At 41.2% G+C, this 24,044-nt stretch overlaps 1 protein-coding gene across 5 annotated transcripts in view; it reads left to right on the top strand.

The window, feature by feature from the left end:
- The window catches only part of CABIN1 (calcineurin binding protein 1), a 211,117-nt gene that overhangs the window by 180,893 nt on the left and 6,180 nt on the right, over nucleotides 1-24,044 (top strand). For all 5 annotated transcript variants that reach the window (XM_074972749.1, XM_074972748.1, XM_074972751.1 and 2 more), the window contains one exon: nucleotides 8,031-8,325. In XM_074972749.1, the coding sequence (XP_074828850.1) occupies nucleotides 8,031-8,325 (295 nt within the window). The remainder of the gene's footprint in view (nucleotides 1-8,030; nucleotides 8,326-24,044) is intronic.

The following is a 24,044-nucleotide window of genomic DNA, read 5'->3' as shown; positions in this document are numbered from 1 at the left end:
GGCATTATAATATTTTCTGTCTTATTATCTATCCCTTTCCTAATGGTTCCTAACATTCTGTTAGCTTTTTAGACTGCTGCTGCACACTGAGTGGATGTTTTCAGGGAACTAGCCACAATGACGCCAAGGTTTTTCTTGAGTGGATATAGTACATCTGCAGCTGTAGTACTGTACATCATCTAAATGTCACAAGAAGACAATGAAGGAGGCCATTTCAACATTACAAAGTTATTTCTGTGGTGTTAACCACTGCCTGGCCAAAAAGAGTCCCTGCTCTGGGATCTCCATCCCTGAAGAGTGAGAGAGAAATTCCCAACTACCCCTTCCCACTCCAATTGCCAAAATCCCCACTCTCCTCATGCCACCCCAACTGAAAAACTTTCCCTTTACTCCCCAGCTTTGTGTACCCCCTGTCAAAATAACACATCTATGACATTATTTCCCTGCTTGTAGCTGTCAAAGCCTGAATGCTTTTCTCCTTCTCCTTTAGAACTGGCAGTCAAACCTTCTCAGCAACTTTCAGTATCAACTTTTTTTAAAAATGTGCTTTATGATGAACCTGCCAATGAAATTAAAACAAGTAAATTTTAATAAAAACTCAAAGGCACAGTAGATTATGCAAAGTAGGCATCAGCTAATTGTCTTTGGGTTTGTATTGGTTTAAATTTGGGGCTCTTCTATAATTTAAAGGAATATCTGCTGAAGAAAAATACTAGCTGCAAAGACACGTTTCTACATTCCAGGCTCTCATAATGGAAAAATAAGAGAGGCCTTTTTGTTTTCTTTCACCAATCCAAAACGTTAATTTCCCAAATCCTGGAAATCGAAGTTCTTTCACTATAACATATTCCAATCTTTATGGTCTATGATGACCAGTTAAAATAATGTTTTTGGATGGATTCCATGTGGTGGTGGCAAAAATCATGCCTCTGCAATATATAACCTATTATCTGTTAACAAGAGCTTTGCAAGTCTTCTCCTTGAGCCAGTCTCAAAATCAAATCAGTCTCTCAAATTGTACTATCAATGGATTTACAATTGGTAAATCGTCATGTTAGAGTTTATATTCAAAGTGGCTTTTTAAGTTTTGCTTGGAACAGAAGAAATTGTCGTGCAGGGGCAAGGCAGAATGTGAACTGAAATGGTAGGTTTGTAAACATTTTTTTCTTCAGGGAGAAAACTGATGAGAGGATATTGTTTGATCTGGTTTGGATGTCCAGATTTTCTTTTCATATTCCCACATTTTTACCTTGTTGATCTGTAAAAGAAACTGTTAAAAGCCCTTTCCCGGGGATGGGGGGAAATAAGTGAAACATTAAATAATTAGAAAATAAGCATCTCTTGTTCTGCCTCATGTGGTTCTCCCCCCCCCCCCTTTTGTTCTGCCCACTTGCTGCTAATTTTCATCTCCTCATTTTCTTTTCTTTCTGCACATCAAGACGTCAGAGAGTGCTTATGGAGCTGAAAGTGTTTTTCCTGAGTTGTCTGTAGGTTTTATTTAATGCAGCAGAGAGACAACAAAAAAAAGGGAAAGAAGAAGGTGGGAAAAGGGGGACAAAAAGACAAGTTTTTTAGATCTCACTCCTACCAAAGAGTGACCATTTTGTTCACTGTTGCATTCACCAGTTACCATGGCATCCCCCTCTCACTTTATACTGGAGGTGTTCTCTCAGTGTAATTAACAGCTCTCCTCTCTCAGCCTGCAGCTGAAAACAGTTGTTAAATGAACAAGAAGGAAAGAAAAAAAACACTTTTCCTTTTTAATTTATTAATATTTTTCACCTTACCATTTTATCTCTCTTGATCTGATAATTCTGTTTGCATATCAGAGCGTCGTTGGAATATGTAGTAGGCCGCCTACTCAGAATGGGAGACCACGTCTTTGAATGCATGCATTACATGAAGGAGTTGGTTAGGCTGGAATACAATTCAGATGACTGTGTGTATGTTATAATTTGTCCTTTACAAAATGTTAGTTATAGAGTTTCAGGCCACAAAGGACAACTAGATCATATAGTCTGAGCTCCTGTATATCCCAGGCCACCAGCACCCACACACTAAACCCAAGTTGGGAGGCCATGTTGAAGTTGATATATGGTTCTTCAAGATATGGAGTACAGTACCATATTATGGGCATCACTGCTAGTTCTAAAGGTACGTTGGAAAAAGCTTAGACAGAAGTCTTGTGTCAAATATCACTTGTCACTTGTTGTCTCCACACTGAAGTGCCTTACAGAAAAACTGCAAGGAATTTTTTACTGAGCTTATACTCCAGGAGAAGGTTATTCCTCTATCTCTACTGCTTTCTTCCCTTTAAGGCTAGGTCAGTAACTGCTTTTCTGCCTCTTCTGTGCCTTTATATTTTCTTCCTGTATAAGAAGGGTTTCTCCATAGATCCTGCAGTTTCCATGAGGCCTAAGGATTTTTTTCTGAAGAGGAGGGGGTTAATGCCTCTAGAGTCCAAAGAAAGGATAGAAAAGAGTAATCTGTTGATGGCTATAGAAGCATAGAAAGAGACTTAGACGCCTAGCTACATATAGCCCAAAAAGAGATCTCACCATCTGCACAGCCATATAGCTTTATTTATTCAGTTAGGTTTCAGCCTGATCCCATACCAAAGGGCACCTTTGCTTTAAAGCTCTTTTGATATATATATAAAAACACAAAGAACATAGGATATGACCAAAGCAGATATACTTCTTCCTATTATACATCATTTGATCACAAGTCATGTGACCAATACAGCATAAAAGCCTCAGGCTTTGCTGGTTCTCTCTATATGCTGTGGTAGAGATGAGGCGAAAGCAGAGTTCCTGCATACTCTTCTCTTTAACAGGTCAGGACCTACAGGAAATCCTAGCCCCTAGTGGGGAAACTAGAGGTTTTCCACCAAAATGATCGGAGGGGGAATGAGAGGAGAGATAATTTTCCTCCTTCTGTACCAGTTCCTCGTAGACATCAGTTCCCTCTGAAACTTGCTACCTTTATCATGGAAAAAAGCATGAAGCCTCTTCACGTTGTAAAACACATTTACATTAATTTTAAAGGCAGTGAGAATGGGAAAGTTTACATCCTTCCGTGGATTGGGAGAGAATAGTCAGAGCTTTGACTCTATGTACCACAACAAAGTACAGTAGAACATTCTCCTCATAGAAGCCACATCAAACATTGTTATGCAGACAAAACTACACAGGGTCGTTTCAGGGGACAAGATAAGATGTCACGTTTATTATAATAACACAATTTGATTTATGACCAATAACTAATATGTAATACCTATGTACGTGTATACACACACACACTCACTCACTATATATATATATATATGTATGTATGTATATGTTCTGCAGCTGCTGTATAGTCACAAGTCCTGAATGTAGCTTGAGTTCATGGCTTGGGTTCGTAGCTTGTGGCGGCTAACTGGCCAGGAAAGCCGGGCACAAGGAAGGGCTGGGTCTCTGTTGGGCATGCACGAATGCTCTTCCATGTTGGCAGCAGAATGTTACCCTCCAAAGTCTTCCATCTCATCCATACTTTTTTGTAGGCTTTAGTTTGAATCCAGAGTTTATAGGTCTTGCTGTGTCACGCTGTCTCTGGGTTCGGTGTGATTGATCACCCGTCAGTTGCAGACATGACTTTCAGCCTAGGACCTGGCTTTGATGTTTCTTCAGTTGTATTTTTGTTTTTTTCTTTTTAGGGTGGACTCTTCTTGCTTTGTCAAGGCTGTTGTCTGCATCTTCAGCCATTGGTGTTTACACTTTATTTCATCAGGACAGGCTGGGGCTGGAGGTTGATTCCATCATCCATACATACCTCATTCACACATCTAAACTAAACTAATAAGGTCACAGCAGGGTTTGCAAAAATGAAGGTTGCAGCAAGCTTTTACAAAATGTAGTGAGCTTTTTAAAATGGAGTTTGGGACAAGTTAAAATGGAGTTTGAGTTACAATATAGACAAGTATATGAATGACAAACAGTGAGCAGAAGTTACAATGTTGAAACAATGTAAGTTTCAGCAATTTAAGCAGCAATTGGATTGAAAGTGAAACTCAGTTAGCCAGTTATTGGGGTAACCGGTTTTGTGAATGAATGTTGTTTCATTCATAAAACTTTGCTTATGAAGTTATATTAATAAAGTGAACAATTAAAAACAATTTCATTGATCAGTTCTACAACATGGGTAGAAGCTTGACACTAATTCTCAGTTTTCTACTGAAGATGAATGGGGAGGGGAGGAAATAATCAAGCCCCAGAAAGACATGGAATGCATTCATCCACGCAGAACATCATACCCCCTCCTGATTTAAAAAAAAATGTGCTGTAGAAAACTGGTCCTCCTCCTGGTGCCCTTCTCAGTGTCTTGTCTTCACCGTGCCTGGTTATGATCAGCAGTATGATCATAGATAGAATAGATAGGTATGCATTAGTTCTGATGCACTTAAGTCAGTTTCTCTACTATGTTTCTTCCAGGTCTGTTTCTCACGCAAAGTGTAATAGTCCTGTGGTTTTGCTGCTAGGCAATCACCTGCATGACATTAAAATACATGTGGCCCCATAGACCTTGACAAGTATTACTGCTAGTGGGATCATGCACACCTGCTTTGCGTGTAAGTTGGCATCAGTGGCTGATATAGAAGTGTCACAACTCTTGTCTTCACACTAAAAACTAAATATTTTCAAAACAGGTAATCCTTCACACCTATTATAATTCTTCCTCAGTTATTTTTGATACTATTCCAGCTTCCTTGACTTCAATAAAATGTCATATAAATTTCAGCCTCTCTCAAGAGGGCAACAGTGGAATTGCAGTGGGGGAAGGATATAGTGATAAGGCCAGGATTCTTTTTTGTATACTGTGGGAGATTTTTTGTTTTAAGACAGTCTCCTTAACCCCACTTTCACCATCAAAGAAAGTTATCAAGATTATGTTCACCTGCTAACATCTCTGTTTGTTTCATTGGAGAACGGGATCTGATTTTCTCTATCTCGAGAATCACTAAGACAGCCCTTCACCAGTTTACATTTGGAAAGTTTTCTTATCAGCCATTAAGATGAGAAACTTCTTTCAAGTAAAACCTTAAATCACATTGAAACTAATGGAGCTATCAGATTAGTACCAGTACAGGATAATGCCATGTGCTGATGCATTATTACCCCTACTTTGCACACATGCACATTAATGAGCAGTGGGTGAACCTCGGGGAGGGTAGCACCTAGCCCGGCCTGCCCTTTCTGCCTGAGGCCCCTCCTCACCCGCTGAAGCCCAGAGTGGGCCCCCAGCCCCAGACCTCCCGAGTGCCAGGCAGGTGGCGTGCCCCCTCCCAGAGCACCAGGTGGGCAGCTCTGCCCCCACCCAGCCCCAGAGCTCCAGACAGCGCCCTCCCCACCCCAACCCTGGAGCTCAGGACAGCTTCCAGTACCCCAGAGCGCCAGGTGGAGTCCTTAGCCCCAGGATGGCCCCCATTAGCCCCAGCCTGGGGCCCTGGACACGAGGGAAGAGCCCCCTGCAGCACAGTGCCGGGAAGCAGGAGTGGGCCTGGGGGCGGAGCCATGCAGGGCTGTTTGAGGAGGCTCTGCCCCCCCCCCCCAGCCTTTAATACTCACTGCCCATGTGCACATATCTACTAAAGTTCAGATTTATTACAAAAAACTATTGCCCTGTAAAGTAACCAACCGTTGGATGGAATACCTAAATCCTTTCCAACTCGCACACCCATAGTTTTCCATTATACACTAACAATTGGAATCTTGGTTTTGTTCATGCCCAAGCACTCTGTCAGCTTCAGTCAGGACAGTGGCTGCAATATTTAAGTGAAACGTATGTTGTACAGTGCTGGCCACGTACACATGAAATATGTTTTTGCTTATGCCACCATTGGGTGCCAACATCCTCCTTAGAATGCAACCCTGGCAGTCTTAGGCTGCCAAGAAAAAGTATTAGACAGACCTTGAAATTTTACATGAATGAACAACTTGAAAAACAATGGGCCAAATATATTCCTGGTTGACTTCAGATTTAGTAGGTATGAATTTGGCCTTTTATACATGCATGGATTATGTCAGTCAAATCTCTGTCCCTGCCCTACACACCCATTCATCTGCAATTAAAAACCTTACTATATTCAGCTTTCACAGTGGTTTCCTTCAAGCTCCAATTAAGTGTTATATGGGAATCTGTCAGTGACTCCCCTTTCATGTACCTTTCTCTTTCTGTTTCTTCTTGCCTCACCATCTGTTTTCTCCTTTACCTCTTGTATGTCCCCAAATCTTGCCTTTTCCTTCTCTCTGACCTTTCTATTCATGCACTCCTTTTCCCACCAGTCATATAAGCTGCGTGTCTCCTACAGTCCATTTACTAATTTAGTCCCTACCTGTCCTCTTTTTTTGTCACTCCTCCATTCTCATTCCTCTCTCTGTGCTCACTACCTATATAAATGTAAGGGTTTTTTTATTACTAATAGTGTGCCTGGATTTTTTAATATTTGGATAACTTTGACTGTCAATAGCATCTTCAGTTGTCTATACTAGTTTCAGAATTTAGGACATTATGTATGCAGGAAATTTGTCTTCTGTGTACAGAATCTCATAAATTAGGTGCGTTATGAGTTTTTACATCCTCTAAACAATCAGAAACTGGACATTGCTAGAGGCACAATAGATCTTATCTGATCCAGTGTGGCAATTATGATGTAAAAACAGCTTTTTTAAAATTAATTGGCAGTGAGATTTTAACCATATCCATTAAATACTGCGACTTATTAAATATACGCACTAATAACACAGAAGTGACTTTAGAAGTTATACTACACAAAGTATAAATAGGTCCAAGAGTGCTCTCCAGTACTGAATTTTAACTGTATTAAATATTACAGATATTCTGGTACAAATTCACTCCAGATTTTGTCAGTGGAGTTCAACCCCTGCTTCTCACACCATTGTAGCAAATCTGTAGACACCTAGGACACCATGGTCCCTTAGAACATTGGCAGCAAAGATAGAACTTTGATCTTCTTGCTCCAAAAGCACAGGCCCTACTGCATGAACTGGGCATAAATCTCCTTTTACTTTAGTGGTTTAGGGCCTATGAGCCCGACAGTTGAGCAGCTTGAAGTCTGTCTAGCCAGTTCATTACCACTTAATCTGAAATTAATGAAGATTATTAAGAACACAAAGGTAGTCTGTAGCGTTAAAGACCAGAATATCTATTGGTATGGAATGTGGGAGGGGTTTTATTTTATTTGAGCTGTCTTTCCCTTCCTTGGTGAATTTAAATCACTCTTCCACCTCTTGGTTACGTAACTAGTAGCAATGCTTCAGATTCTTAGTTGTGCCCTTGGATGAGAGCCCAGCTGTTAGTATTGATATTTTATCCTCCGTATTAAGGTCCAAAGGCAAGAGTGCTTCCAGATCAGTCATTTCAAGCTGGACTTCAGCATTATTCGCTCGCTGCCACAATTGATAATCACTTAGAATAAGCACATTTTTATTATTTTACAAATAGAAATACTCTCTTATCTCCTCATTTCTTTTGCTCTCTTTCATAGCCTTACACACAGTATTTTCTTTTAATAATTTGGGGATTTGAAGCTCAATTCTTCCCAAAGCACTAACTATCTGCTAGATTAAACCCAGAGTTTGCCAGCAATTCTTTTTAATTGAAAGAGCTTCTTTCTATTCATAGGAGTTTGGAACATTCCTGAATTTCATCCTGTTTAATAGTAAAGTTCCGCTGAGTATATTATGCTTAAGGAGCTTTCTATACAAAGCAGCTCAATTAGAGCACTATAACTGTGAATATGAATAAGTACTCCAGGTGGTGCTTTGATAAATGAACTGTAAAGTATGGAAGATAAATACTCACCTGGGGGAAGATTTTATTGTTATGGTTAATATATATGTGCACAAGAGAGATGCTATTTTTTTGCATTATGCAGGTGACCACAATACTTGCAGTTTCCATTCAATAAGGTTACACATATGAGCTCAGTAGGCCATATTTTCTCACCATCTTTCCTTTTTTTAATGTAGTCCATAGGGGAAACGCCAACAACCCCAAAGCATATAAAGGACAATAAAGAGAGCTTCTTTCCAGCAACTCCAGCAACACTGCCTCCTACACCAGTAAATCCAGACACTGTGACTTCTGAAAACCTCCTAAAACTGAACGACCTTCATTCCAAACCCAAGCCAGCATCCTCTTCCTCCTCTTCCTCTTCCTCCGCATCTTCTTCAGTGCCCCCACCGCACACATCACACAAGGACATCGAGCCACACCAACGCCAGAGTGCAGAGACTGCTCCCAGCATGTCTTACATTGCGCATGGTAAGTCTGCGCCTAATAAAATGTCTTAACAGTCTCTAGTTGACCTGCCGAAGGGCACATAGTAAGTCAGTGGCAGAATTCTGCCACAAGTCACATTTTTTAATCACTAGACCATATGCAAAAGAACACAAGAGGCCACACAAACTGAAATTTGTCTCTGGTTCTGAAAGGGACGTATATATTACTAGAACTGATCGAAGAGTTGTCCTCAGTGTGTATGTAAAATATAAAAGTGCTATAGCTTATTGAAAAGGAGGGTTTCTAACTCTGCTGTGGTATAAAATAGACATTTACTTTTTCAATAGTTGACTTAAAGAAATAGTGATGGTTTAAAATTGCTTCAAAGTTTGAAAAGTTAGACATAATACCAGTGGAGATGGATTAGTTGGCAATGTGTATGTGAAGTAGTCAAAGGGGCATGATTAATGTAACTTATTATATGGGTATCACTGCCACGTGTTTGTGTGTGTGTGTGTGTGTGTGTGTGTAGAAATCCCAAACTTGTACAGTGCTGTACTAATAACTTTTTTGTAGGGTAGCATCATCTTTGTGCCACAGAGAAGCTATTTTATAAGATATTTATTCATCAGATATGCTATTGGTATAAATATTTCTGCTCTGGAAAATGGAGGGTTGACTTAGTTACAATGAGCCATGGTAACTATAGAATGATAGTTGTATGAGGCAGAATAAACAGTGGCTGAGAGGACTGGAATGTTAGAATTACAATATTTGTAGCCCTAATGTAGTTAGATGAGGACACAGGGTGCAGATAAGAAGGTTAAAGATGCAAAATACATACAGTTTAGAGTCCCTGGTTGGCATGAGAACATGACTTATTTGGGGCCATTTTATATAGTTGGTCCTAGACAGACAACCAAGATGAGAGAATTTAATGAGTCTTATCACCCTTGCATTTTTGGCCAGAGGCCAGCTACAGCATGGCCAGTAGGCAAAGGGAATGTGATGGGCTCGCACCCTCAGTATTACTAACCTCCACAGAGGGCATGAAGTAAGGCTGGACCAGCCAGAGCCTGCTCTGTACTGGCCAGCAGAGCCTAGTTGTGCTCATGTGTGGAAGCGTAATGATGCACCCACTTAAAAGATGGCAGAATTCTTGCTGAAGTGTACGCTACGGAGCTCCAGGAGGAATTCTGTCTGAACCAACCACAATTCTTCCTGTGGCTTCTGTTAACAGCCTAGCCCCTTCCAGCTATACAGATACTCCCAATGTGGGACTGTGCCTTAAAGGCATAATCTGGCCCTGAAGGTTTGTGACTTTTATATGAAATATATACAGTGCAACCTCAATGATCCAAAATTATCATCTGAAACAAGATCATGTCATTTGATGTCTGTTAATTATATTGAAAATTCCCACAATTATCCGAAATTCTTTAGTCCTCTCTTGCACTCAGATAATCAAAATTGTAGTTAATCAAAAAACTGTAGAGCAGGGTTGAACAAACTTTTTGGCCGGAGGGCCACATCGGGGAATAGAAATTGTACGGCGGGCCATGAATGCTCACAAAATTGGGGTTGGGGTGTGGGGGGCGGAGGGTTCTGATTGGGGGTGTGTGCTCTGGGGTGGGGCTGGGGAATGAGACGTTTGGGGTGTAGGAGGATGCTGTGGGATAGGATGTAGGGGTTTGGAGAGCAGGAGGGGAATCAGGCCTGGGGCAGGGGGTTGGAGCGTGGGCAGAGGCTCAGGGGTGCAGGCTCCAAGTGACGCTTACCTCAAGCGGCTCCCGGAAGCAGTGGCGTGTCCCTTCTCCAGCTCCTACGCGTGGAGCGGCCCCCGACCCTGCTAGAGCGCCGGAGTGGGGCCATGCAGCTGCTTCCAGGAGCTCATGATGGGGCCCCCAACCCTGCACCCCGGAGTGGGGCCATGCCCCAGTGCCCCAGCTGAAGTGCCAGAGTTGGGGCCATGCCGCATGGTGCGGCCCCTGACTCGGTGCCCGGCTGGAGCGCTGGAACCCGCTCCCCAGCGGGAACTCACGAGCTGGCTTAAAAGGTTCGCCGGCCAAGTTTGCCCACCCCATTGTAGAGTATGGATGTTTCACAAATGAATATTTACATTATGGGCATAATGGTCAAAAGTGCCTAAATTCTTTTTTTAGAAGTGACTTTGCCCCTGTATGTCTAAAGAAAATAATCAAACTATTTTCAGATAATATTAAAAGCCAGAGAGAAATCTACACAAGCCTGGTATGTTTACTGTTAAGAATGAAACCTCATATATCCATCCAGGCACTGTAGAATGGAGCAAATCAGAATAGTGTTAAGGTAGTGCCAAGCTGTTGGAGGCATCATCATCAATACTTTGTGAGCTAGTCTCAAACTGGTTTGTTTGAAACAAATTTTGCTTTGTGACTGAGTATCTTTGTATAGTTTATGCGCACACACCTACTGTACGTGGTTTTTTTTTCCTTATGTAATCAGCCTTGGCAGCTAAATGCAGATAATCTTCTGAATACATCAGCAACAAAGAGCAAACCAGGGAGAAATCAATTTTCCCAACGAGCTAATCTCTCAGAGAGTACCGGATTAAATTGAAATTTAACATCCGCCACTAATAGTCAATTTATAATCACCTCACATTCCTTCTCCACAAATCCTGTGGTGGGGAGGGAGAAAATGTTGCAGTCAGATTTGTCCAGAAATGGAATTATATGGTATTATCATGGGATGTCTTTCCAGGCTTGTTCAGCAGGGAATAATTCAGGTCCATCCCTGGAGGAGGAAAAGAATGAAGCCTCTGCCTTTTAAAGTTGTTGTGATCTCACTGAGCAGAGAGGTAGGAATGACAATGCAGGTTAGCGCTCCCATGTGCCATTGCTTTACACATAAAACTCATAAGCATTTCTGATCTACTTTCCTCTCTCTAATTTTCCAAGCCATCCTGCAGTGGCAGGAACATTTATTTTAATCTTTTGACTCTCTAGGCCTTTTAGGGATTTGTGAGGCTTCTGATGGCTTCTTTCATGGTTTCTGTACATCTTCCAGTGGTGGGAGGAGGGTGGGTTAGCTACCAAAATTATTGCCCTGAAGTCTCCTGTCTGAAGATCAAGAGGCTTTCTCTGTACATCTCTCATTTCAGTGCTGAGTGCATGTATCATTTCTGGCTGTCTGGATCTCAGACTCACCTGACAAGTCGTTTCTCTAGCTGAGAGAGACACCAATTACTGTCCTTTGCTTCTTTTTTCTTTCTACTCCTCCCTCTAGCCACACCCCCACTTTTTAAAGAATGATTGCTAAATTCATAAGTTTTACCCTTTCTTTTTTCCTCTTTTCCTCCGTTATTTCTCCTTTTCTATGTAAAGTCTCTCCTCTGCCTCATTTTCCAAGTAATCTTTTTATTCTTCATCCTTTTTCCTTCCTGCCTTTCCTTTTAATTGCCACCTTCATACCCCCACCATGTCTGTTTGTCCATCTCGGAGGATTCCCTGTCCCCAAGTATTAACTACTGTAATTCTTCATGACTTCATAAAGGAATTACACAACCATTTTCCAAGCAGTGTTGGTGTTCTGCCAGTCATTCCCCATGTCAACATTTTAATGAGATCTTGCGACTGGTATACAGCAACTAGTACAGAAACTACAGGACGATGAAGTCCAATGACCAGGTGCTAATGACAGCATGGAAACTTCCAACATTTAGGTATAAATTCACATGGGGCTGCCAGCCTTTTTAGCTTGGCATAGAATTGACTCCGGGGAGAGCTGTAAAATAGGTCAAGTAGGATAAACTCTCTCCAGCTCTGTCACACAATTCTAGTAGCTGTACTATTCTATCGCTCTGAAAATCTTACTAGTATGGTTGGTTTTTTCCCCAGATGGTCTCCCTTTTTTTTCCCATTTCTTAATCCAGTGATGATTATTAGGAGGTGTGGTCAGGAAAACACTAACATGGATCCAGGCAAGGAGGTGCAAGTGAGGATTTCCATATCTGGATTTATTCAGAAGTGAGGATGACTTTGCTTGAAGCCAGTATTGCACTTGATCTGCATGTAAAATGAACGGAGGGGGAAATGGGATCCTGTCCCGCTAAATAAATGCTGAGATTTTTAAAGGGTATTAAAATGTAAGGTTAAGATTTTAACTGGTGAAAATCTGCTGTTTTATTATGATTCTTTTGACATGCCTTCCGCCCTCCCTGTCTGTCCCCTCATCCCACCCTGCCCCCAACACACATCCACACCCCTTCCCAGGAGCAGGAGATCACTGACAATTGTATTCTGGTCTCCATTCCTTCACAAAGGAGTCACAGTGCAGTATATGGAGGAGAGCTGGGTCCCCCTGGTGAGACTAGAGCAGAATGCACTAAGGACTTTAAGATTTAATTACGTGCCTTCAGTTGCCTTATTTTTACCTCTACCTTAGATACTGCCTGTTATGGTGATAGTACTCAGTGGTACAGATCATTATCGCTTTTGACTTCCAAATACATGAAATTGTTTTAATTTCCCATGATGCATTCTTCCTGAAACTTGTAAATGACCCCTTTACTCACATGCAAAACAGATTTTTATGAAATATTGAAGCTGTGCCATAACCCTTCCAAAACTAGGAAATTCAGAGTTAAGACAAATACTCCACCCTTAGTTCTTTCTGTAGTGTCTAAGTATTGCAACATACATACTGTATAAATATCCTTCTTTGATCCCAGATATTTGGGCCCAGTTTGATCCCAGATATGTAGTGGTCATTCTGAAAGTACCTAAGCTTTATATCTGTTGAAATATAGTAAATGAGATGCAGCGATGGTTGAAGAAGGCTGCGTAGGGCCCGGGAGGTTGAGTGACAATATGATGATAACTATAGAGAAGGAACTGGCACTAGATTTGATTCAGCATGAGAAATAATTGGCAATGTCATGGGGTCACCCACCACTCTGGCACCATCTGCTGGGCGTTTCAGGAATTAGCTCAGTCCCAGCAGGTGCACCCTCATGTGGTGGTTGCTCTTCCCTCCCTGCTTCCACCTGCAGACCCATTACGGCTCCTTTCTCTTGGCATCTGCTTCATGGCACAGCCAGGCGGTGTCACCATCCGGTTCCCCTTCTGGGGTGGGGGGAAGGGGCACGGGCCTGCCCACTACTCTGGGCCCCAGCCCAGGGACCCTGCAAACAGAAACTTCCTGCTGCCTCTTCCTTCCAGCTCACTGTCTCTATTCCCTGGGCCACTTTCCCGTAGCCTCAGTTCCTTCTGCTCCTGCCTCTGGCTCCAGCTCCTTTGCTCTCTTCCCAGGGCCTCGAGCCTGTAAATCCTGGCAGCCTGCCAGGAAGCCAGTCTTCTCCTTGCAGCAGACTCTCTCACTCTGGTCTGCTGATCCAGCCTTATGGGCTGGCTGGGCCCTGATCAGCTGATCCAGCCTTCACCCTAATTGTCTGCAGCCTCTGCCCTAATTGGCTATTTCCCCTGCAACCACACCTTTGGTTGCCTGCCACTCAGCCTCGCTAGGCTGATTTTAATCCTCACGGAGCCAGTGCGGGTCGGGCGCCCCGTCACAGGCAGGAATAGTAATCTCAAGAGCAGAAGCTCAAAATAAAGATGGTTGTAGGATGGGAGGTCTTTGACACATGTTAATACAGCATTTAATATGGCAGGGTGTGGAATTTTGCTGCCCCACTTCAGAGACATAGCAGGATCATGCTAAGATGGTTTCACTTATATCTCTGAGACAATACCCAGGGAGTCACAATGGGCACTTGCTCTTCCATCTCCAGAGTTCTCAGAGGGATCCCACCTCCATTTTTCATGTCTTTTTTTCAATCCAAATCTATATAAAGCAACAAGGAGAGATTGTGAAACAGCATGGACTAAAATGCCAGATGTTTACAGAAGACACCCAGCTCTATGTCTCCTTCACATCAGATACAAATAGCACAGTCTCCCAGCTGTCCTCAACCTGGTTGAGTTCAGCAATTGGATGCACAGCAGCTAATTGAATCTGAAGCCTGAAAAGACTGAGGTGATGCAAATAGAGTGGGAAGTACTTCAGAGAACTCACCAACTCTCTTAACCTTACCTTCCATTGAGGGCATCTGCCTTCATATTAATACAGTACACAGTGTAAGTGTTCACTTTGACTCCTCACTGTTTCTGAATACCTGAATAGCTACAGCCACCCAAAATCCCCTTTTTCCATCTATGGCTGATTAGATGGCACCCCCTTCTGTTTTGTTTGGACTTAGCCACAGTGATCCACAGCGACTTCTGGGTTTGCTTATTGTAATTTTCTGTAACCAGGGACAAAATGCCAACCTTTGTAAAAGCTACTTTTAGTTCAGAGCATAGCAGTCCATCTGCTCTCCAACACAGAATGCCAAGATCACATGACCCCATTTCTCATTCTCTTCTCTGAATGCTGAATTAAAGTCAAGGTTTCAGTCCTTGTTTCAAAGCCATCCTTGGGACAGGACCAGTTAACTTGGGGACTTCCTAACCCTGTGTGATCAATGATCTGCATCGACAGCTATGTTCCACTGGAAAATGGAACTGTCAGACCTAAGAATGGTACCTGGTTGCAAAGAAGATGGGGCTTTCTTAGTGACTGGCCAAAAAACTGAAACTTGCTCCTTGTCTTCCCTCTGAGTGAAATGCAAAACCTAAGCCTTCCCACAGCATCATGTTTTTAAAAAAATCATTTTTCTTGCATGCCTTCTGGTTTTTAGGGACTTTTTTTCCTTTATTTCTTTTTTTAAAATGTGATGTTATTTTGGGTAAGCTCTACAAAAGAGATGGGTTTGGCATTTCATTCTGAAGCTGCTGAGGTTCATGGTTAACAAGATCTCTTCCAGGAGTGAGTTTCAGCTTTGTAGGCAATCCCATCTTAAATCTTTCTATTTTTATAACTCCTTATGTCTTTTTCTTTGTTGTCTTGTCCCCCTCACTCACTTCCATTTTCCATCTCTCCCTCCCTTATTTCCCTTTTTTCTCTTGACCGTTTCCTGTTTTTTCTGAGCTTTCGTCTCCATTTTTCACAAGGTTTTCTGAAATAGGGCAAGCACTGTGGTATCTGTTAGTTGTTGTATACTCCAGGGTGAGATTTTACAGTAGATGGATTTGCTAGCAGGAATAAATCAGGCAGCTTCTGAGCCAGTCACAAGTAGTCTGTGTTTACTCTTTCTAATCTCTTGCTGTAGCCACCTCCTAAGCTTGGCCTTGGTATACTCACTTCCCCTTGTCTCTTCCATTAAGATCCATGCCTTTCATGTAGGTTTTTTTCTTCTCTTCACCACAGGTGCACTCTGAGAAGAACCTCACTTTTGAATGTCAGTGGGGTTTTTCCTGTTTGTGAAGGATCTCTTAATTCCCTCTTGCCTGACATTCAGACAGCACAAACTGATCACCTGATTCGCAAAAAGAAAAGGAGTACTTGTGGCACCTTAGAGACTAACCAATTTATTTGAGCATAAGCTTTTGTGAGCTACAGCTCACTTCATCGGATGCATTCAGTGGAAAATACAGTGAGGAGATTTATATACACACAGAACATGAAAAAATGGGTGTTTATCATGCACACTGTAAGGAGAGTGAGCTTAAGATGAGCTATTACCAGCAGGAGAGTGGTGGGTGGGGGAGAAAACCTTTTTATGGCTGACTTAGAACAACGCTTCCTCAGCTCTCGTCCCCTAATGCCCCTACTCTACCTCCGCTATATTGATGACCTCTTCATCATCTGGAACCATGGAAAAGAAGCCCTGGACGAATTCCACTATGATTTCAACAATTTCCATCCCACCATCAATCTCAGCCTGGACCAATCCACACAAGAGATCCACGTCCTGGACACTACGGTGCTAATAAGCGATGGTTACATAAACACCACCCTATACCGGAAACCTACTGACCGCTATTCCTACCTACATGCCTCCAGCTTTCACCCAGACCAGACCACACGATCCATTGTCTACAGCTAAGCTCTATGATACAACCGCATTTGCTCCAACCCCTCAGACAGAGACAAACACCTACAAGATCTCTATCAAGCATTCTTACAACTACAGTACCCACCTGCTGAAGTGAAGAAACAGATTGACAGAGCCAGAAGAGTACCCAGAAGTCACCTACTACAGGACAGGCCCAACAAAGAAAATAACGCCACTAGCCGTCACCTTCAGCCCCCAACTAAAACCTCTCCAACGCATCATCACAGATCTACAACCTATCCTGAAGGACGATCCATCACTCTCACAAATCTTGTGAGACAGGCCAGTCCTTGCCTACAGACAGCCCCCCAACCTGAAGCAAATACTCACCAGCAACCACACACCACACAACAGAACCACTAACCCAGGAACCTATCCTTGCAACAAAGCCCATTGCCAACTGTGTCCACATACCTATTCAGGGGACACCATCATAGGGCCTAATCACATCAGCCACACTATCAGAGCCTCGTTCACCTGCACATCTACCAATGTGATATATGCCATCCTGTGCCAGCAATGCCCCATGTGCATTGATCAAACTGGACAGTCTCTACGTAAAAGAATAAATGGACACAAATCAGATGTCAAGAATTTTAACATTCATAAACCAGTCGGAGAACACTTCAATCTCTCTGGTCACTCGATTTCTGACCTAAAAGTGGCTATTCTTCAACAAAAAAACTTCAAAAACAGACTCCAACGAGAGACTGCTGAATTGGAATTAATTTGCAAATTGGATACAATTAACTTAGGCTTGAATAGAGACTGGGAGTGGTTGAGTCATTACACAAAGTAAAACTATTTCCCCTTGTTTATTCTCCCCCCCCCCCTCTCGTTCCTCAGATGTTCTTGTTAACTGCTGGAAATGGCCCTGATTATCACTACAAAAGGTTTCCCCCCCTCCCCCACTCTCCTGCTGGTAATAGCTCATCTTAAGTGATCACTCTCCTTACAATGTGCATGATAAACACCCATTTTTTCATGTTCTGTGTGTATATAAATCTCCTCACTGTATTTTCCACTGAATACATCCGATGAAGTGAGCTGTAGCTCACGAAAGCTTATGCTCAAATAAATTGGTTAGTCTCTAAGGTGCCACAAGTACTCCTTTTCTTTTTGCGAATACAGACTAACACGGCTGCTACTCTGAAACCTGATCACTTGATTGGATATGTTCTCTCCCTCCTCCTCCTCCTCACGATATACCTATTTGGAGTACAGCAAGTTTGAGTTAGCCAGCTAGCATGATACATTAATGCCAAAAACATTTCAGTCCATGTAGTGGCTTTACTGCCTTTCTTTTTCTGATAGCTACCATTTGAATTCCACTTGTATTTAAAGCAACAAAGATAGACGTACAGTATACTAAATTGTGATGATAGATATTGGGATGTGTCTTGCTGAGACAGGGTGATGATCTAAGAGGAGTGGGTAGTGAGACATTTCATATGGACTTTTGACTGTACATACATTTCAGATTTATACTATGGGCTAAATTTTCAGTTATTGGCCACCTCTTTTTTGTGTGCAAAATTGCAAACATGCAAGTACACTAATCTTTGCATGCACCCTTTAAATGGTGTAACACCCTTGTTAATTGAAATGTTAGTAATTGCACCCACAAAATCCATTGAGGTAAATGGTATTTTTGAGTGCAAATGCTAACTCTTACATGCACATTGCTGTTATACTGTTGCAAACGAAATAACAACTGTGCACATGCAAGTGATAGAAATTTTAGTAGGCATGATCACCTGCAAGTGCGCCTCTTAACCCTAGTGAAGGCTGAATAGAGGCCTAGCTGAAAATCTACTCCACAGCTATTGCATAACTTATTTATACAATGCTTTTTTTAACCACTCACCGATCTAATGGTAGCTTTCACTAACCTCTACTGTGTTTAATTGGCTCGGGGGACAAGAAAGGATTAAATATTGTCAGAGAAGGGAGAGACTTGTGGCTTTTTCCAGGCAGCTATTACATTCAAAGAACATAACGGCCATTCTGGGTCAGACCAAGTGGCCAATGCCAGGTGCCCCAGAGGGAATGAACAGAACAGATATTCATCAAGTGATCCATCCCCTATCGCCCAATTCCAGCTTCTGGCAAATAGAGACTAAGGACACCATCCCTGCCCATCCTGGCTAATAGCCATTGAGGGACCTATCCAACAGATTAACATACATCAAATTCATCAGCAATGGACTACAAATTAAAAACTGCTGCTGTACTCTAGTAGAGCTGAGTACAATGTTGTTCTCTCCAAGTTATTAACTACTGCCGAGTCAAGTCAAGTTTTAGTTAAGACACTAAAATCAATTAGCTTACTGTTTTTTAAATGGCATTGTAAAGAAATCATGGAACTGGACACCAAACTTTAGTCTTCAACAAATATTTAAACACAGATTTAAAAGTTTAATAAAAGAAAAGGGATTTGGGGAACAAAACATTCTTTTTTAGGATTTCCCCTTCCCCCATGTGCATCTGAGTTTCTAAGTATTCAGAGACCTAGATATAGATACTCTCACCTTCCATTAGCGTGCAATATTCTCTTCATGATGGTATCTGAGCATCTTCATTCAGTCAGATCACAGAACTTTGTTCCAAAACTTTTTACCTTGTTCCAGGTTTCTCCAAAAGGAATTTTTATCACTGTGGCTTTGTGCTTCATTGTTGGATCTAGTTTCTTGCACGCTGCACTTCCGTTCAGATACTCATTACTTGTCATTCTGGCCACCGTCTGTGCACTGATCTCCGTCACAGTGGTTTTAAGCCCTCTTTTTGCTTCCACACACAACATTTTTTTTCTCTTCATCTGTTCCAATATAACTTTCTCCACTCTGTGTATTTAAGTGGGTCTTCGTGCTAAAGACCTAGACTCCTAGAGATACAAAAGCCCTATTAAGTCATCTAATCCATTTCCCTGCAGGTACAATATTGTTCCCTTTAGAGAAGCAGCATAGACTAAACTAAGCACAATACCGTCAGCCAGAAATACCAAAATGCTAATCCTACCTCTGTGACTTATTTGCTGTCTGGTCTTGGACATGTTCCTTTACTCTCTGTGGAGCACTTAACTCTTTTCCCTTTTATAGGCATGGAGCTCTCCTCTCCTCTCTTCAGGCTGAGGGTAGGCAGGATGCAGAAAGATTTTCTATAGTGTCCACATCCTTAAACACTAGCACAGCTCTTTGAAGGCTCACTGAGCACTTCCAAAAAAAAAAAAAAAAAAAAAAAGGTGGTGGGGGGGAAGAGGTGGAAATGGGGGCATGGAGTTCAGAGCAGAGGCTTTGTCCCCATGTCTATGCCCCATCTGAAAAATAGGGATAGCAATACTTACCTACCTTGCATGGTGAATTAAGGTTCGATTCTGTAACCCTTTGCTCGAGCTGAGAGTAGTACTTGCATGCAATTAAACCCATTGAGGTCACTGAGACTAATTATGTGAGTGCTATTCAGTACAAGCAAAGATTGCAGAATTGGGTCTTCACTGTGTCTAAGGTGTTTTTGTGATATAAAAGTACTATAGGACTACTTAATAGTATTATAGTTTCTAGTGTTTCCTTTCATAACACAATACTTGAAGGGTTTTTTGTATTGTCTACTTAAGCATTTGATACTCTTGGCCATGGGGTTTCTCCCAGTCATGCCTTTTGGAAACCCAGGTACGAATCTGTTTTGGAGTTCAAGTTCAGAGCTCAGCTCTTTCATCTTTCCTATGATGAGATGATATTTTGCTCTTTCTCTCCCTCTCTTTTAGTCCTTAATATGCCTTTATGTGTGTATATATTAAAAGTTGCCTCCTTGAACAGCTGGAAAGCATTTGCTTAAGGTGTTAGTCTCATTATCCAGTTTGTTTTGTCAGTTTTTGTGAATAAATAAAGGCAGGTGTTTGATTCTGATTAACATTATAATGTTGGTCTCTTGTAATACCTGACGGTACGAGGAAATTAAATGACACTGTACAGAGCACAAGGAGAGCAGAGCAGCAGTTTATCACTTACAGCCCCTCTGCTTGTAAACTTTCTGTGCATCTGTAAAATGCAGGGAGAATATTTGCCATTTTTTCATTGTATACATGTTAGATTAGCAAAATAATGTGTTGTATTTGTATATATGATGCTCACTGGAAGTGTATAATATATATATCTACAGTTGTGTATATATGTATGTTATGAGTTCTCTGTATAAAGAGAGGCAGTGAGAGAGAATATTAACTATAATGAAGTCATGAACCCAGGCGCCCGCTATAGGCATCTGCAAACACTGGTTACCCTAGCAACAAGTGGAAAGAGGTTGGAGAGGAAAGCTGGAGTAGGTTGTTGCACTGAATTGTTTTCAGCTTGTTTCCTCCTCACTAAAGCAGGGAGATGTTGAAAGGTATGATGTGCCTCTTTCTATTTTATATTGTGTATAATAGAGCTCTGTTGGGAAGGGGTACGCTAAAATTTTATCTTATTCAGCTCCATTTTGCTCAGACAGACATGAACTTTTCTATTTAAATATTAACATAAATGTTCTGTGTTGCAAATCTGTGTTTTCCCATTGTGCTTACAGTTCGCAAGTTGCACTACAGTATTTGAGTGCCAAATAAATCTCTGTACTGTATCTGTCCCATCTTCTGCCCAGGGACGGGTGGCTATTGCATCTCCTCTTAATGTCTTCAAAAACTCATTTTATTTTGAAGCTGGGTTTATAGAACTAACGTTTGAAAATCTACCAGGCTTGTACCAGTACTGTGTGATATAGAAAGATCTAGTTGAACAGGACTAAAAATGAGCTTCTGAACACCTCTAGACTGTGCTGTATCGATTTCCTTATGCTGTTGTGCTGATGCAGAATATTGTAGCTCATGACTTAGTGGAGTCCTTGCCTCCCTGGGGAAAGTTTTTATAAGAAGAACTAGGACATTATGTTCATCGGGGCTGTAACAGTGTCTTCCGCAAAGGCAAGTACCGGGATATTTTCTTCAGAATCTGTTTTGGGTGGATAGGAGAAAATTGAATTGCGTGTGTGTCTTTTTTTGTTTATCCTACAGTCTCTTGCTTTTTCTGTCTGTTCAAGGAGAAGAAATGTAGTGAATAACTCCACATTATATTGAAGTATCATTGGTACAAATTATGACAGGGACATTTGTATATGTATGTGTATACACCTGTGTGCAGTGAGACCACAGGTTAAGTGAATTGTTTTTAGTATTTTGTTTGTAAATTCAGTTTTTAAACTTAGAAAAAAAAGATGTCTCTCTCAAGTAACCATGGCACAAAACATCATAGTCACAAGAGAATAAAGAATCTCAGCCAATATAGGGGCATAATTCAGTCACTGGGCATTTAACACCTCTGAGAGTCAAGTTATTGATTGATTAACTTGACATTGGCTCCTTGTTCTGGTTGTCTGGAGCATTCATTACAATCTTATATCAGAAATCGCTGTTTCCAGAAAGGTCTCAATAAAAATTCATATTTAGAGTTATCAGATTTATGTCCTTTCATTTGTATTCTCTTAAGAGTGAAAGGGAGCTGACAAATTAAATCTAATTTTATTCAAGTGAAATCTGATCTTATTCTGTAAAACTAGATATACAAGACAAATTCAAAAGAAATTAATAAAGCAGATTATTGAATATAGGACAGGTACATTGATAGACTATGTATATTTCAAGCTAGCACCACTAGGCTAAAATTTGATTGCTCAGAAGACCCAATCAATCAGGTCACGTGACACAATCTAGTTAGACTCAAAACATAGCAAATCAGTCCAAACAATGAAATACCTTATAATCAAACAAAGCAAATAATCAGCATTAAAGGATAAGTATTCAGTCATTAAGCAATAACACAAATCACAGCTCTTAATGTGAATGCGTGGTAAACTTAAATTAGTTGCTGACTTATTAAGCCCCTAATATGGCTTAGCAGTCAGTTACATGCGATTTCTTCTTAGGATACAGTTTAGTTACAGGATTTACAGCACACTCATATTTAGTATTTTAGCTAATGAAAGGAACAGTAGATGGCAAACCTAGGTGAATAAAGACCACTTTATGCTTATCCCAAATTTTTAAAATCTGTCATCTGAGATGTTGCAGCAGCAAGGTGGGATTTGATAGCCTGTCTGTTGTACAGTATAATCCCCCAAAATTGTCATTGTTCTCCTGCTTCTCTTTTGGGGAGGCTGGGCTGTTCCCTCCTCTCTACCTCAGAGTCAGAAGAATTTTTTTTGCAATCATTTGATTCTGGAAGTCTACAGTGTCTAGTCCACAGCTTATCCTCAGAGGCCAGCAGCATAGAGGGCATTCGTCCTGTCTTCAGTCCACTTCAGGGCTGTTGTTCTTTTGGTACACAGCCTCTGGTACTCTTGCTTATTGTTAAACCACACTTACATCTGGTGTAGAGAGAATCCAAGTTAGGAAGTTTGGGAAATAGTAACACAGATGTCTCTCTAACATAGACTCTGTTTCTTAAACTAAAAAAGCTGAATTGTGTTTCTTCAGGATCCCTGTAGCTTAAACACTCCATTTTGGTATTGTTTCAGGTTCTTCTTATCTGTTCACACAAAGCATATTTATATTTGACTGTTATCAAATATATTTTTGTTATCTTTGTTATAGGATATATGTTACCTTTGTTATAATGTTATATGCGCTGCCATACAGGATAAGGTACAGAAGAAGAGCTCTGTGTAGCTCAAATGCTTGTCCGTCTCACACCAACGGCAGTTGGTCCAATAAAAGATATTACCTCACCCACCTTATCTCTCTAATATCCTGGGACCAACAACACTGCACAGAGTACGATGCAGGAAGGAATATGGAGTAGAGTGCTGAAATGAGTGAACATATTCCTCTTTTTCAGACCTTTCTGCTTTATGGTTGACGATGAGTGGAGCATCACAGAATACATTCTGACTGTGTTTCACCTGATATCTGAACATTCATATGATGGAATTGTTATAGAATTTTCTGCCTGCAAACTCGTTGATTCTCAGGCTTATACAGACTAGCAGGCATAAGTTTAGGTGACATTTCTTTTTTTCACCAATTAGCATTTGCAAGTGCAATAATTTCATCACCACCCAGCTTGATAAACTTATTCTCACAAACTGTGTTCAAGAAATTTAGGAAATGTAACTCCTTAAAGAATTCTACCTAGATACGGAATCCCAGGTTAGCTAGGTATTCCTTTTAATACAGTTGGCAGGTTGTTCTTCAGCCATAAAACCTTCCTTTCAAACTCCTGCTGCAAAGGCAAGAATCAAGCAGCAGAACCTCAGTGTAACAGATTGTGAGATCTTAGCTACATTGAATGGAGATGGAAAAGTGACTTTCTCATTGCAAAAATACTGTTTTCTCCATAAATATGGCAAGTTGAAATATATGTTCCTTGGATAGTAACCATTATCAGTTAGTGAATCTAAGAAAGCTCACAGCTAGCTATTTCAGCCTGTCCTTTCCAGAAAGGACTATGATCAGGGTCTCATGATAGTCAGTGAAAATTATACTACTCATGTCAAACATGCAGTCCTGGCCTTGGAATCTATATTTACATTCAGTAAAATATTTTTCTAATATAAATTAGCGTGGGTATGTGTGGGGGTTGGGTAGAGAGAAAGAGAGTGTGCAAACCAGTACACACACTATAAGGATTTGAGCTGTACGTGTATATACTTTTGAATGCCAGACTCTGGGAATTTCACAATGCATTGATCTAAAAAAACGCATTAATAAAACTACAGTAGATATGTCATAGATTCGTAGATTCATAGATATTAAGGTCAGAAG

This window comes from Natator depressus, chromosome 15 (assembly GCF_965152275.1).
Source record: "Natator depressus isolate rNatDep1 chromosome 15, rNatDep2.hap1, whole genome shotgun sequence".
Lineage (NCBI taxonomy): Eukaryota > Metazoa > Chordata > Testudines > Cheloniidae > Natator > Natator depressus.
Note: the sequence above shows the minus strand (reverse complement) of the source record. Positions and strands in the feature narration are given on the sequence as shown.